Source organism: Mustela erminea, chromosome 4, assembly GCF_009829155.1.
Source record: "Mustela erminea isolate mMusErm1 chromosome 4, mMusErm1.Pri, whole genome shotgun sequence".
Classification (NCBI taxonomy): domain Eukaryota; kingdom Metazoa; phylum Chordata; class Mammalia; order Carnivora; family Mustelidae; genus Mustela; species Mustela erminea.
In genome coordinates this window covers 33,953,731-33,970,766 of record NC_045617.1, presented here as the reverse complement: position 1 = coordinate 33,970,766, position 17,036 = coordinate 33,953,731, and the positions used below count along the sequence as shown (strand labels likewise).

The 17,036-nt window shown below is 38.0% G+C and overlaps 1 protein-coding gene across 14 annotated transcripts in view; it reads left to right on the top strand.

Annotated features, from left to right (window-relative positions):
• The window catches only part of KLHL32 (kelch like family member 32), a 243,931-nt gene that overhangs the window by 175,460 nt on the left and 51,435 nt on the right, over positions 1–17,036 (top strand). For 9 of the 14 annotated variants that reach the window (XM_032339003.1, XM_032339000.1, XM_032338998.1 and 6 more), the window contains one exon: positions 2,841–3,567. The exons of 3 other annotated variants lie outside the window; for them this stretch is intronic. In XM_032339003.1, coding sequence (XP_032194894.1) covers positions 2,841–3,567 — 727 coding nt within the window. Of the gene's footprint in view, positions 1–2,840; positions 3,568–17,036 lie in introns of those variants that run through there. 2 more of the 14 variants (XM_032339006.1, XM_032339011.1) reach the window with 2 other exon arrangements.

The following is a 17,036-nucleotide window of genomic DNA, read 5'->3' as shown; positions in this document are numbered from 1 at the left end:
CAACTGTGAATGACTTGCATATCCTGAAAATATTTAAAATGATAAAAATGTAGAAATTATTTGAAATCTGAGAGAAATTAGAAATACTGACAAGAAATAAGATAAAAATTATCCTGAACTAAATGTGTGTGCATAAAGTGTTCTGTAATGCATAGTATTGGGGAAATTGAACATGGGAAACATCGTGATAGATGTGACATAAGCCTAATAGTAGACAGAAAGTCAGAAATTAATCAGTGATAGATCACAGTGGTCACTGTTCTGCTGCCGGTTTGATTTGTTACAGATTTTCTCAAAGGCAGAACCTCGTTGTGGCGCGTGTGCTTTTCATGCAGTGAGTGCCACTGTTTGCTAGAAAAATAAAAATAAAAATAAACTGAGGAGTTTTAAGAGATGGGCTAGAAGATTGATTATGACATAAGAAGAACTGATTTATGAAGAAAGAGAACAATAATTAAATGGGCAGCACTATGCTATGAAAAGAGGCTATGGAGACATGGATATTTATCTGAGGTTTCTTGTCTGGTGTTTCCCTTAGTATCCATATGAAAGATGCAGAAATATTAGGATGTAAAGATGCCAAGAAATTTGTTACAGAGCAAAGCAATATCAACTGGAACTACTCGATTAAATTAGGAGCAATATCAAAGATTAAGTTTTAGAAAATTGTACCTGATGCATGAGAAATGACCTTGAATGGGGGTGACTTTATCCCTGAGAACTTTTGAAAGCTCTGTGGGCAAAGGATGGAAGATCATTTATTAAGTTGTTGAATTACCTCCCCAGGGAAATAATTGGAACCCCGTCCCTTGAAATTTCTAAAATTAGGGTGGAAAAAAACCAGGATGTTGCCTATGGGAACTCTCTCTACTTCTGGTGGACACCTGGTGATTGATGAGTGGCACTTTTCTTCTCCAATATCTTTGATTATTGCTCATGGTTACCATACACAGAAACATTTTTTTCATTAGCTTGGTATCCTATTTATATTTTTTAAAAATGCTAGTTTCTAGAAAAACAGCTGGAGAGCATCACTCATCTGCTGTCCATCGTGTCTGCCTCCTTGGCAATAGTAAGCTAACCTGGCATTCTTTTTTTTCATTTCTCTTCACTATGCAATTCATTAAGAGATGCAATTTAGTATATATTGGAAATGAATTCATTTCCTACATTTTCTTCATTCAGAAAGCTGAGAAGGAAAGCCCCAAATATGCCTTGCCTTTTGGAGACATTTGTCAAATGAATACAGAAACTCTGTTAGAAACTCTCAAATGAAATCATCTAGTGCTTCAGAGAGTTTTGTGATCCTTTTTATTCAGATAAAACCCAGTTTATGTTTTCCTGGGAGTAATGGTCCAAGAGCACTACATTTCCTTATCTCTCCTTCTGTAGAGTTTCCCCCTAGTAACATACATCAGCTGAAAAAGGGAGCTCAGTACCTCAATTCTGTTGGTCACAAATAAAATACAACACAATTATTTAGTATTCTAATTATTTTCCTTTTCATGCTAATTCCTTCACATCCACATTATATCGTCTAAGAGATTTAGCTTAATATAGGTGCTGCTAAGGATAATTTATATCGAATATGTTGACTGAAGATATTAGATATACTTCATGTTGCTATGTAGGAAGGTTTGCCAGACTTAAATATTAAGTCACATTAATCAAACTCCATCCTGTGTGCCATAACATGAATGGGTTTTTTGTTGACAGCATTTTCTCAATCATTGTTCACTTTTCTTATTTATGACTTCATGCTCCTGCTTTAGTTTTAAGAAATTCTGTTTGCCTTTAGCCCAGAGTTCTTTCTCCTTTCCTTCTTGAAAGAGGTCTAGACCTAAACAAAAACGTTAAGATTACATTCTGCCATTGAGTCTCTAATACAAAGATCATCTGCTCTGTATCCTGTTTTTGTGAAAATGACTCTAACAAATAGCCAGTATGTTCCATGTGCAAACAGCAACTGTCTCCAAGATGAAAACTAATTGAGAAATAAAAATAAAATTGATGGGGGCGCCTGGGTGGCTCAGTGGGTTAAGCCGCTGCCTTCGGCTTGGGTCATGATCTCAGGGTCCTGGGATCGAGTCCCGCATCGGGCTCTCTGCTCAGCAGGGAGCCTGCTTCCTCCTCTCTCTCTCTGCCTGCCTCTCTGCCTACTTGTGATCTCTCTCTGTCAAATAAATAAATAAAATCTTTTAAAAAAATTTAAAAAAAATAAAAAATAAATAAAAATAAAATTGATGGGTTACAATCTTTCTTTTTCTTCTCTTGTTTCCTAATAGACCTAACAGAGGGACAGGGGGAAAATGTCCTTTTTCTTTCTAAATCGTCCTACTAGTGTCATATTGATTCTCTCTCAAGTACGCCCCATAGTCTCAGATGATCACATATTTTCTTACGTTCCTTGTATTGATACAGCACCTTGACATGAGCTGCTTTGCTGTGGCCACTCTGGTCATCATTGATATTCCTGGGCTGTACCAAACCTTCTCTGCATGAAACAAGGGAACAGGCTGTTTTTCAACAGTACTCTCAGTATTGGAAAAGTGATTATTGTTCACCCCAAGTGCTACCTTAAGTCTCTGTCAGTGTAGTTTAACGTTGCTTTTGACCTCTAAGACAATGCTCGAGTTCTTTTGTGTCTCCGCGGATGCAGGAGAAAAGGACTCCTCAGCTGAGTGTCAAGAGAGTCTCCTGCTGCAGGGTTTGTAGGAAAAAAAGATGTCTCGTTGTCTCGTCCGGTGTCTGAAAGCGTACAAGGTGACCCGCTCCTACACGGTCACTGTGGCTGTCTTCCTTACCTCTGCATTCTCTCATCCCCCCTCCCTCTGTTTCAGCTAGCCGTGAGGTGGCTGGAACACAACTGCCATTACCAGTACATGGATGAGCTCCTGCAGTACATCCGCTTCGGCCTGATGGATGTGGACACTCTCCATACAGTTGCCCTGTCCCACCCCCTCGTCCAGGCAAGCGAAACTGCAACCGCTCTTGTCAATGAGGCCCTGGAATACCACCAGAGCATCTATGCACAGCCCGTTTGGCAGACTCGCAGGACCAAACCGCGCTTCCAGTCAGACACTCTGTATATCATTGGCGGGAAAAAGCGTGAGGTCTGTAAAGTCAAGGAACTTCGGTACTTCAATCCCGTTGACCAGGAGAATGCTCTCATAGCTGCCATTGCCAACTGGAGTGAGCTGGCTCCCATGCCCGTGGGAAGGAGCCATCACTGTGTGGCAGTCATGGGGGACTTTCTGTTTGTAGCAGGCGGAGAAGTTGAGCACGCTAGTGGCCGGACGTGTGCCGTGAGGACTGCCTGTCGCTATGACCCCCGCAGTAATTCCTGGGCCGAGATAGCACCCATGAAAAACTGCCGGGAACATTTTGTGCTGGGTGCCATGGATGAATACCTCTATGCGGTTGGGGGTAGAAATGAACTGCGCCAGGTTCTGCCTACAGTTGAGCGCTATTGCCCCAAGAAGAACAAGTGGACTTTTGTGCAGTCTTTTGACCGATCCCTTTCATGCCATGCTGGATATGTGGCCGATGGTCTTCTTTGGATCTCAGGTAGAACATGCCTCATAATGTTGGATTTTTCAAAAACCACTTCTGTTGTGGCATAAATTTAAAAATCAAGCTTTGGTAGTCGTGGCCATGTATAATTGAGCCACTGAACCAAGGATGCCATGTTAGCTAATTAACATTCACTTATTGGGCACCAACTCTAGAGAGAGCGGTGTTAATTGGAAGTAATTGACCTCTCTGTGACTTTCTGAGTGATTAAAGTATAAGGTGGAAATTAATGGCCCATCACATCCTTTTTCTATCAAACCTTCTTTGTTTAGATTGTCAGTCTTTGATACTCATGGACTGTTTTGCACATTTTGTGGTTTATCCAGATTCTTTGCCTTTTTTTTTTTCCATCCTGTTTTGGAACTAAGAGACGTTTCATCAAAGACAGGGCAGGCAAAGTAAAAACCCACCAAATCCTTTCTGATGGATACAGTAGGGGGTATATACCCAGATAGGAGCCATGCTATGCATGGATGGAAGGGATTTAATTTATTGGCTAAAGTAATGTTTCTGTATTATCTGTGGGTTTTAGTTATACCTGACAACCTAAATTCTTTATTCTTGCTTACTCTCCCTTTCTTACTATTTGGGGATACTTAGTATTTTAGTTTACATTTTCTTCAGTTTTTTTAAAAGACGTTTGCTTATGAAAAAAAAAAAAAAGAGAGAGAGAGAGAGACTAGTATAATGAACTCCGTGTACCCATGACCCAATTTCAGCAGTATTCCACTAATTGCCAGTCTTGTTTCATCCATGCCACATACTCCTGCAAATCCCTCATGGCTGCCTTTCCACTGGTACAGAAGGAGTCTGTGAGGCATAAGTTATCAGCACCACATTATCAACCTGTATTTTCCAATCCAATTCTTGAAAAGACCTAAACTGTTCTCCTTTGAAAGTGTTGCCTATTGGGGAAGAAGGTCCCATCTTCTCTTAATTGGAGGATACTCATTTTGTAACCCAGATGGAACTTGTTGAATTTCCAGGTCAAGGACAAAGAGAAATAGGAAAATCAGATAATTTAAGTACTAAGAGTAACTTTGAGATATTTGTGCTTAAAAGACATGATCACTTTTTTTTTTTAAGTCTGTATGTCTTAATCCCTTTTATGTATTTCACCCTTACCCACCCCCCAGCCTTCCCACTGCAAGCCCCAGTGTAGTGTGTTCTCTGCGTTGATGATTCTGTTTCTGGTGTTTTTTGTTTGCATATTGTTTTGTTTTCCAGGTTTCACACATAAGTGAAATTATATGGCATTTGTCCTTTTTCTTACTTATTTTACTTAGCATAATACCCTCTAGGCCCATCTGTGTTGTCACACATGGCAAGATCTGATTCTTTTTTTATGGATGAGTAATACTCCATTAGAGATATCTTCTTTATCCATTCATATATAAATGGACACTTGGGCTGCTTCCATAATTTGGCTATTGGAAATAATACTGCAGAAAACACAGGGGTGCATAAATCTTTTCAAATTAGTGTTTTTGTATTCTTTGGATAAATACCCAGTAATGGAATTACTGGATCATATGGTAGTTGTAATTTTGTAAAGATTTTATTTATTTATTTGAGAGAGAGAGAGAGAGCATAAGCAGGGAGCACTGCAGAGGGAGAGGGAGAAGCAGGCTCACAGAGCAAGGAGCCCGATGCAAGGCTCTATCCCAGGACCCTGAGATCACGACCTGATGCTTAACCAACTGAGCCACCCAGGTGTCTCTGTATTCCCCCCAACCCCAGGAACCTACATATCATTTTCCACAGTGGTTGCACCAGCTTGCATTTCTACAAACAGTGCACAAGGTTTCTTTTTTCTCCACATCATCACCAATACTTGTTTCTTTTTTGGTTTTAGCCATTCTGACAGGTGTAAGATATTATCTCATTATGATTGTGATTTGCATTTTCCTGTTGATGAGTGTTGTTGAGCATCATTTCATCTGTCTGTTGGCTATCTATATGTCTTCTTTGGAGAAATATCTGTTTATGTCTTCTGTCCCTTTTTAAATTGGATTATTTGTTTGTTTTTTGGTGTTGAGTTTTATAAGTTCTTTATATATCTTGGATACTACCTTTCATCAGATATTTTATTTGCAATATCTTCTCCCATTCATTAGATTGTCTTTTAGATTTGTTGATTGTTTCCTTTGCTGTGCAGAAGCTTTTAATTTTGACATAGTCCCAATAGTTTATTTTTGCTTGTGTTTCCCTTGCTTCAGGAGATATTTCTAGAAAAATGTTGCTATCACTGATGTTGGAGAAATTACAGCCTGTCCTCTCTTCTAGGACCTTAATCCATTTTGAGATTATTTTTGTGTATGGTATAAGAGAGTGGTCCAGTTTCATTTTTTTGCATATAGTTGTCCAGTTTCCCCAATATGATTTGTTTAAGAGTGTATTTCCCATTGCATATTCTTTCTTACTTTATCAAAGATTAATTGATCATTTAAGTATGGGTTTATTCTTGTGATCTCTATTCTGTTCCATTGATCTATATTTCTTTTTTCATACCAGTACCACACTGTTTTGATTACTACATCTCTGTAGTATATCTTGAAATCTAGGATTATGATACCTCCAGTTTCGGTCTTCATTTTCAGGATTGCTTTTGCTATTCAGGGCCTTTTGTGATTCCATACAAATGTTAGGATTATTTGTTTTAGTTCTGCAAAAACTGCTCTTGGTATTTTGATAGAGATTTCATTAAATTTATAGGTTGTTTTGGATAGTATGGACATATTAACAATATTTGTTTTCCCATTCCATGAGCATGGAATATCTTTCCATTTGTTTGTGTCATCTTCAATTTCCTTCATCATTTTAAAAAAATATTTTATTTATTTATTTGAAAGAGAGAGAGCACAAACATGAGCGGGGTGGGGGGCGGTGGTCACAGAGAGAGGGATAAGCAGAATCTCTGCTGAGTAGGGAGCCTGGCACAGGGCTTGATCCCAGGACCCCGGGATCATGACCTGAGCCAAAGTCAGACACTTAACCAACTGAGCCATCCAGGCACCCCTTCTTCATCAATGTTTTATAGCTTTTCGAGTACAGGTCTTTTACCTTCTTGGTTAATTTTATTTGTATGTATTTTATTCTTTTTGGCACAATTGTAAATGGGATTATTTTCTTAATTTCTCTTTCTTCTACTTATTAGTGTATAGAAATTCAACAAATTTCTATGTATTGATTTTGTTTCTGTAACAGTGTATTCATGTGTCAGTTTTAGTAGTTTTTTTTGGTTGAGTCTTTAGGATTTTCTGTATATAGTATGATATCATCTGCAAACAGTGAAAATTTTATGTTTTCCTTACAAATTTGGATACCTTACCTTTCTTTCCTCACCCCCCGCCCTGGTCTGGTTGCTATGGCTAGGATTTCCAGTGCTATGCTGAATGAAAGTAGTGACAGTGGACATTGTCTTATTCCTTAACTTAGAGGAAAAGCTCTGTGGTTTTTTTTTCCCCCTCTAAGTATGATGTTAGCTGTAGGTTTGTCATATATGAACCTTTATTATGTTGAGATATGTTCCACCTAATCCTACTTTGTTTAGGGTTTTTTATTATGAATATGATATACTTTGTTAAATGTTTCTTCTGTGTCCACTGAAATGATCGTATGGTTTTAATTCTTTTTCTTGTGGATGAGATGTATCATGTTGCTAGATGTGACTGTTGAACCACTTTTGCATCCCAGGAATAAATCCCACTTGATCGTGGTGAATTTTTTTTTTTTAACTGTATTGTTGGACTTTTGTTGAGGATTTTTGCATCTGTGTTTCATCAGAGATACTGCCCTGTAGTTCTCTTTTGTTCATGGTGTCCTTATGTGGTTTTGGTGTCAGGCTAACAGTGGCCTTATAGAATGAATCTGGAAACTTCCCTTCCTCTTCTATTTTTGGGACTAATTTGAGAAGAATAGGTATTAATTCTTCTTTAAATGTTTGGTAGAATTCACCTGTGCAACTGTCTGGTCTGGACTTCTGTTTTTGGGAGTTTTCAGATTACTGATTTAATTTCACTGCTGGTAATACATTTGTTCAAATATTCTCTTTCTTCCTGATTCAGTTTTGGGAAGTTATATGGTTCTAAGAATTTATCCTGTTCTTCTAGGTTGTTCAATTTGTCAGCGTATAATTTTTCATAATACTCTCTTATAATCCTTTGTATTTCTATATTGTTGGTTGTGACTTTTCCTCTTTCATTTTTGGATTTGAGTCCTCTCTCTCTCTCACTCTCTCTTTTTCTTTTTGATGAATCTGTCTAAAGGTTTGAGCATTACAAAGAACCAGCTCCTGGTTTCACTGGTCTGTTCTATTTTGGGTTGCTGTTGTTTGTCTTGTTTTGTTTTTAGTCCCTATTTCATTTATGTCTGCTCTAGTCAGTGTTATTTCCTTCTTTCTACTGATTATTGTTTTTTTTAAGTCATCCTTTTCTTGATCCTTTAGGTATAAACCTAGGTGGCTTATTTGAGATTTTCCTTGCTTCTTGGGGTAGGTCTGTATTGCTGTAAATGTCCCTCTTAGAACAGCTTTGGCTGTATCCCAAAGAATTTAGACCACTATGTTATAATTTTAATTTATCTCCAAGTATTTCTTGATTGCCTCTTGTATGTCTTAGGTGACCCATTCATTATTTAGCACCATGTTATTTATCCTCCATGTATTTTTGTTCTTTTCAGATATTTTTTCTTGTGATTAATTTTTGATTTTATAGCATTGGGATCAGAAAAGATGCATGGCATGACTTCAGTCTTTTTGAATTTGTTGAGACATTTTTGTGGCCTAATGTGTAATCTGTTGTAGAGGATGTCCCATATGCACTAGAAAAAAATGTGTACTTTGCTGTTTTATGATGGAATGTTCTGAATGTGTCTGTTAGATCCATCTGGTCCAATGTGTCATTCAAAGCCACTGTTTCCTTGTTGATTTTATGTTTGGATGATCTATCCATTGATGTTAGTGTGGGGCTTACTATTTTATATTACTACAAAGTCCCCTACTATTTTGTATTACTATTGATTACTTCCTTTATGTCTTGTTATTAGGTGTTTTGTGTATTTAGGTGCTTCCCTCTCGGGTGCATAAATATTTACAATTGTTATAACTTCTTGTTGAATTGCTTTTTTTATGATTATATAGTGTACTTCTTTGTCTCTTGTCATGTACAGTCCTTTTTTTTTTTTTAAGATTTTATTTATTTATTTGATGGACAGAGACCACAAGTAGGCAGAGAGAGATGAGGAAGCAGGCTCCCTGCTGAGCAGAGAGCCTGATGCAGGGCTCGATCCCAGGACCCTGGGATCATGACCTGAGCCGAAGGCAGAGGCTTTAACCCACTGAGCCACCCAGGTGCCCCTACAGTCTTTTTTTGAAGGTCTATTTTGTTTGATATAAATATTACTATCCTGGGGCACCTGGGTGCCTCAGTGGGTTAAGCCTCTGCCTTTGGCTCAGGTCATGATCCAGGGTCCTGGGATTGAGCCCCTCTTCGGGCTCTCTGCTCAGCAGGGAACCTAATTCCCCCCTCTCTCTGCCTGCCTCTCTGCCTACTTGCGATTTCTCTCTCTCTGTCAAATAAATAAAATCTTTAAAAAAAAGTATTATTACCCTGGCTTTCTTTCTTTCTTCTATTTTCATGATAAGTCTTTTTCCATCCCTTTACTTTCCATCTGCATGTGTCTTTAAGTCTGAAATGAGTCTCTTGTAGGCTGCATATTGATGGGTCTTCCTTTTTTATCCATTCTGTCACTGGATGTCTTTTGATGAGAGTGTTTAGTGCACTTATAATTCAAAGTAATAATTGATAGGCATGTACTTACTGCCATTTTATTACTTGTTTTATGACTGTGCTTATAGTTCTTCTCTATTCCTATCTTCTCTTGCTCTCTTTTCTCATGGTTTGTTGACTCTTTAGTGATATACTTGGATTCCTTTCTCTTTGTTTTTTCGTTAACTCTTACTGGTTTTTAATTTGCGGTTACCCACACATGTATATATAACATGCATACAGCAGTCTATATTAATTTGACGGTCACTTAAGTTTGAATGTATTTTTTTACCGCCCCCTCTACATCTGAGGTATGTATATGGTGTCATACTTTACATCTTTTTATTCTGTGAATCCCTCAACTGATTATTTTAAAAGATTTATTTATTTGTTTTAGAGAGAGAAACAGAGAGAATGAGCAGGGGGGCAGACAGAGAGAGAATGTGAAGCAGACTCCACATCAAGTGGGGACCTGAGCATGGCTGGAGCTTGATCTCGGGATCCTAAGATCAGACCTGAGCCAAAACCAAGAGTCAGACACTTAACCAACTGTGCTACCCAGGTGCCCCACCTTGACTGACTTTTATTAAAGATTATTTACTTATTTGAGAGAGAGTGCATTCACGTGAGGGGGAGGGGCTATGGAAAAGGGAGACAAGTAGATTCCTTGCTGATTGGGGAGCCTGATGTGGGACTTGATTCCAGGACCCTGAGATCATGATCTGAGTTGAAATCAAAGGTCAGAGGCTTAATGGATAAGCCACCCAGGCACCCCCTCCCCCAACTCATTTTTATAGTTGTACTTAATTTTACTACTTTGGTGTTTCTGCTTTTCTTACTCCTACTTATGCTCTTTCTTTCCCCCCACACCGCAAAGTCCTCTTTAACATTTCTGGAGGGCTGGTTTAGTAGTTGTGAGTTCCCTTAACTTTTGTTTATCTGGGAAACTCTTCATCTCTCCTTCTGGTCTGAATGATAGACTTGCTGGATAGAATATTCTTGCCTTTAGGGTTTTTTTTCCCCATCAGCACTCTGAATATATCATGCCACTCCCTTCTGACCTGTAAAGTTTGTCCTGAAAAATCAGGGATAGACCATTGGGTTTTCCTTGTATGTAACTGTTTTCTTTTCTCTTGCTGCTTTTAAAATTCCCTGCTTATCACTACTTTTTGCCATTTTAATTAATATGTGTCTTGGTATATACTTCCTTGGGTTGAATTTGTTGGGGGCTCTCTGTGGCTCTTAGATCTGAATTTCTGTTTCTACCCCCAGATTTGGGAAGTTTTCAGCTATTATTTCTTCAAATAAATTCTCTGCTCCTTTTTTTACCTTTTCTCCTAGGATCCCTAAAATTTAAATGTTATTATGCTTTATAATGTCTTAGTTCCCTAAGTCTATTTTCATTTTTTTATTATTATTTTCCTTTCCTGTTCAGCTTGATTGCTTTCCATTACTCAGTCCTTTAGGTCACTGATCTGTTCTTCTGCTTCCTCTAGTGTATTTATTCCACCTAGTATACATTTAATTTTGTTATCAAGTCCTTTATCTCTGATGTGTTCTTTTTTAGTGTTTTCTATCTCTTTGTCAAGGGTCTTTTGTTTCTCTAGTGGAGTGAGTGTCTTTATCACCATTACTTTAAATTCTCTCAGGAATATTACTTATCTCTGTTTTGTTTATGTCTTTTGCTCTGATTTTGTCCTGTTCTTTGTTTTGTACATTTTCTTCTGTCTCCTCATATTGTGTAACTCTGTGTGTCTGTTTCTATGTCTTAGGAAAGTCAGCTACATCTGTTGTTGTTTAAAGTAGTGGCCTTATGAAGAACAGGTCCTGTAGTGCTCTACAGTGCAATGTCCCCTCTTCACCAGAACCTGGCACTTTAGGGGTGTCTTGAATGTGTGTAGTGTGTGCTCTGCTGTTGTGGTTCAGCTGAATTTGCCTTTTGTCCAGTCATCTGCAATGGCTCTCTTTGCCTGTTGTGGTCAGGGTTTGGTTCTTGCATTGTTAGTGAGCCAGTGTGGGGTCACCTTGAATTATGTTGAGTCAGACCAGGTATTTGCTAGAGATGTAGTATCACTGAACTGTAGGAGACTTTGGGGATGTGGTGCGTGGTGCCAGCAAGGTGTGTGTTGGTAGGAGGAGACTTGCAGTTGCCTCCAGTGAGCAGGCTGAGATGGAGGAGGTGGACCCACAGAAGCATTTGGGGCAGGTCAAGGGGTGTTAGCAAGGTTTGTGTGGTTCTGCTGTTGGAGGGAATCTGGAGCTGAGGCCTGGCTGGTGGGTGTGTCCACAGGACAACATGGATGGGTGCTTTTAGCAAGTTAGATAGAGAGTGTTGGCACTGTGCTGGTCCCAGCTGGTGTCCCTGTATCTAGACTAGGGTGAGGGAGGGAAATGGTGCCCACCAGCTATTTTCCTCCTGGAAAAGTCTCCCAATAATCCTTGTCCCTCCAGCATACACTCTGAGATTAACAAACAAATTGCCTCCTGTATGCACCAGGTGTTTTCCAAACTGCTGCTGCTTTGCTGTATCTATGTGGGACTGTTTACTGTGCTCTCTTTAAAGGTGGGGAATTAGTTTCCTCTCACCCTTCCAGCCCACAAGCCTGCTGATTTTTTAAAGTTCCAGGGTTTAAATCCTTCTGGTTGTAAGACCTTGTGAATTTTGTCCCCTCTGCTTTTCAGAACCAAATGTTAAGGGATTCATCTTCCCTGTGTAGGCTTCCTGTCGTAAGAGTCTTTTCCTTCTCCTCTGTGGGCTGAGCAGTTCCTCCCTTCCACTGAGAGTCCCATAGATCCGTTTAGCTCTTGACTGCATCTCTGTCCTTCCTACCCTCTTTGATGTAGCCTCTCATCTACATTTAGCTGTGGAGAGTCTGTTCTGTCACTTTTGGATCATATTTGTGTTATTTACACTGAGGTGGTTGTTATCTAGTTGTATCTGCAAGACAAGCTGAGCTTAGGTTCCTCCTACTCTGCCATCTTCTTCAGAAGTCCTGATCATACAGTTTTTATTTTTTGTTCTGTTAATGTGATGTGTCATGTTGATTGATTTGTGGATTTTGAACTGTCCTTACACCCTAGGAATAAATCCCACTTGATTATGATGAATGATCCTAATGTATTCTTAGATTTTAATTTGCTCATTTTTTGTTGAGAAATTTTGCATCCATGTTCATCAGGGATATTGGCCTGTAGTTTTATTTTTTTGTACCATTTTCATCTGATTTTGGGTGATGTTAGCCTCTCAGAATGAATTTGGAAGCTTCACTTCCTCTTCTATTTTTTTTTTTTAATAGTTTGAAAAGAATAGTTATTAACTCTTCCTTAAATGTTTGGTAGAATTCACCTGTGAAGCTGTCTGGTCCTAGATTTTTATTTGTTGGGAGTTTTTGATGACAAATTCACTTTCTTTACTAGTAACTTGTCTGTTTGGATTTTCTATTTCTTCCTGGATTCAGTTTTGGAAGAGTATATGTTTTCAAGAATTTATCTGTTTTTTCTAGGCTGTTCAATTTGTGGACATAAATTTTTTCATAGATGGGAGCGCCTGGGTGGCTCAGTTGGTTAAGCTTCCAGCTCTTGGTTTTGGCTCAGGTCATGATCTCAGGATTTTGAGATTGAGCTCCGTGTTAGGCTCCACACTCAGTAGAGAGTCTGTTTGGGATTCTTTCCCTCTTACTTTCCCTAAACCCTGCCACACCCACTGCTCACACTCTCGTGTTCTCAAATATATACAATCTTAAAATTTTTCATAGTTGTTTTTTGCAATTCTTTGTATTTTGGTGATGTTTGTTGTTACTTCTCCATCTTTATTTCTGATTTTATTTATTTGAGTCCTCTTCTATTCTTGATGAGTTGTCAATCTAAAGGTTTATCAGTTTTGTTTATTTTTTAGAACCATCTCTTGGTTCCACTGATCTTTTAGTTTTTTGTTGTTGTTTTATTCACTGTTCCAGTTACTTTCTTTCTGAGCTTTATTGTCTTCTTCTTTCTACTGACCTTGGGCTTTGTTTGTTCTTATATTTATAGTTCTTTTAGGTGTAAGGTTAGGTTGTTTATTTGAAATTTTTTTGTTACTTGAGGTATGCCTGTATCACTGTGAACTTCCCTCTTAGATCTGCTTTTGCTGTGTCCCAAAGATTTTCAACCATTGTGTTTTCATTTTCATTAGTCTCTGTGTGTTATTTCATTTTCTCTTTTATTTCTTCATTCGCCCATTTTTTCTTCATTTAATAACACGTTGTTTTTTCCATTTTTTTCTTCTTCTAATTGATTTCTAGTTTTGTATCTTAATGGTCAGAAAAGGTGCTTGATATGGTTTTAATCTTTTTAAATTTATCAAGACTTGTTTTGTTGCCTAACAAAACAAGACATTCTCCCTCTTGGAGAATGTTCCATGTGCACTTGAGAAGAATTTATATTCTGCTGTTTTGAGTTGGAATGTTTTGTATATATCTGTTAAGTCCATCTGGTCTAATGTGTCATTGGAAGACATAGTTACCTTATTGATTTTCTGCCTGGATGATTTATCCATTGATATAAGTGGGAGAAGCAATCACCTTTAAGTAAATCTTGAAGACTTCTCAGCTTTCTTCAATAATCTTCTCTAGTTGTTTAACATCTGGTCTAACAAAATTCTCCCTTGCATTTAAATTAAATTCATTTGTATTCTGTCCATTTTTCCTTCTGCTGTCCTCAATAACCAAGGAGACAGCTATAGTCTTAGCTTCTTGGGATAATGCCTCAATTATTGGCAATTCATTGATTTTCATTGAAGAAATGTAGCTCATGTTAGGATTTAAGTGCTCCATAATTAATGAATGAAGTTAAGAATTGGATTAAGGAAGAGGATAAATGAGATGGCTCCAATAAACTGCTGGTCTTATATATGAAATAAACATTAGATATAAGTGTGAGTATTAGTATATGTAGCTATATTTAGATAAAAACTTCATTTATCTTTAAGTATATATTTCAATATTACAGAAAATACAAAGAAAATAACCACCAGGACTGTGTCTTGTAGGCTTTGCTGAAGAAATTTCAAACTTGGGTATAAATCAGCCTTGGCTAATAGAAGGAATAGGTCTGTGCTTGACTTGGGCAACAAACCAATGATGGATTAATGAAATCAATGTAATTCATATTTTCTTCCACCTTACATTCCTTCCATTGATTCATTTAGTTTTCATATGTTGTTAATGCATTCCTAAATTTAATGTGACTTTCTCACAAATATTTTAATAAATATTTCCTATTTTCTTGGTTATAAAACTAGCTCTTAAAAAATGCTGCAGTTTCCTTACATATTCTTAAAGATATAACTACTTTACCTCTTCTTTGGTGAGACCTTAGAAAACCACAGAAGCTTATCCTAGACTGGCTAGATCTATCATCCTAGTATCAAGCTGATTTCTCTTCCAATATGGGTCTGTATGTTTCCTTTTCCGTGTTATTAAATGTATCAACTTATTATAGATCTTATTGCTCTATCACTTTGTTTTTCCCCCACTGTGAAAGGAAATACATTTTCTTTGTTCTTCCTCTGCACTAATGTATGCTGCCTGTGTTAACCATACTTAATGAAAACAATCACAATTTTCTCAGGTTTGTTTCTCCCTACTGTGTACTTGAGATGAAAAATTCACTTCCCTGTGTACAGTACAATAACTTTAATTGGAAAGAAAAGGAAATCACCAGTGACATTTCTAATACCTTCTGTCGTCTGCCTCTTTCCTCAGGACCAGCTTATAATAAATCAATTGTGAATCTAACCATGGATAGGGAGGGGTACCAGATTTGCTAATGGCCCCCTTAAAAAAACAAGGCAGTTATATGTCACCCTATCACTGATTTAGAAGCATTACCCAGCTTTGTTTTTGCAAATAAAAATATTTGAGGCTATTCCTTATCCTTTACCAAATAATCAAGTATTTCCAATTTAATTGATGGGGGATTGGGTAGTTTGCAAGCATACTTCTGGTAGTTTGAAAGCTTTGCCTGAGGTGAAGGAAGTAAGGATTTTAGAATGTGGATTTTAGGATCTTATTTCTGTTCCATAAAACACAAAATGAATGTTTCTTTAGAGGTTCAATATTTCTAGCATGTTCACTGCCTCTGCATACTCCCTCCCTTTTCTCTGTCCATTTTGGGGTCAGGACACCTTGAAACCTGTCCATGGTTTTTAAAATGAGACAAGCAGAGATGAATTCAGAAAATAGGCTGTATGGATATGCCCATTAGCATTTAATTTAAGATGTTAGAGATAGTCAGATTTTACAGGATCCTGTAGCATTTGACACTGTGACCCAATTCACAAATGCTCCACATCATTTCTACTTGAAATTCACAATACTGAAGCAAAAGAAGCATTAAATATCCTGCAGTTGTGCTTTAAAAGGTATGCTTTCCATTGTGAGATATTGTTTGTGAACTACTAAAAAAAATCTATCTCTTTTTGTGAGTGAAAATTAATCCTGAACTCATCTTGCAGAACAACTTACCTTTTCATTTTCATCAAATGTTGCCAAGATAAAGGGAATATGAACCAAAAAATTAGTGCTTTTAAAAGTATAGAAATAAGACAAATGGTACTCATTTATTCAAAAGCAGTATTTAGTGTTTTCTTCATTCTCTTGGTGATTGCTACTTCCTTACTAAGTCTTGTGCTGGTTCATAGATTAATGATTAATTCAGCAAATACACTTCCTACCCTCTAGGAGCTGACAATCAAAGAACTTTTCAGATATTTCATTAATGAAAGAACATTTGTTAAAGCTTCTTTAACTCCCTAGAAGATACGTTTATTTTCATCTTGGTTAAATTTATATGAAGCTCGCATTGCCCCATTTTAAATGATTTTAATTTATTCAACCTACTAGAGGGACTTTGGCTTTTCCAATATTCATTAAAATTAGAACAATGCAAAATTTCATAAACATTTTGTAAATGCCATAGTTTTAGCTTTTCTCTATCTTGATGAATATTATTTTACTTGCATCTAAAAAATTACATACAAAACATTGATAAATAACAGAGGGTGCAGTGAAGGCTGGCTTGTGGTACCCTGAGGTCACAGAGCATGTGAAACTTGATCCACTTCTCACCACCTGGGAGGTGCTGAGCAAGTTTCCTAACCTTCCTTAGTCCTCTTCCAGGCTAGTGTGGAGTGACAAAGAAGAGTAAGACACACATCCTGAACTGGGACTCACAGTGTAGTAGAGGGAACAGACTCTTCAACAGATGATTACAGTATCCAGTGTAATACATGTGATGGTCAAAGTCTTCTCCAGAGACCATAGTGCAAAGCAAGGAGTACTTCATGTGGGTTTCACGGAGGTTCATAGCACATCCTAATTTGGCCTTGGGTCCACTGGCTGCTTCCCATGTCCTCATTAACCCCTCCTTGTCCTCATGAGTGGGCTTCATGGTCTAGTCATTTCCATAATTCTCCTGCCCTCTAGGAAGCACTCACTCTTGGACAAACCCCATGGTCTATTTTGTTTGTGCCTGTGCCTGGGCAGCTGAACCCTGTGGGAAGAGTCCAGTTGACAGGAGGGCTTGATGTGAGATCCACTCAGCTCCCCAAGCCCTGTCTGCTTTATAGGAACATCCTTCCACCCCGCCCCTTCACTCCCACCTCAGCTGTATCCTTCCTTCTCAGCCACCCCTCACTGGTTAGAACTTCCTCAAAAC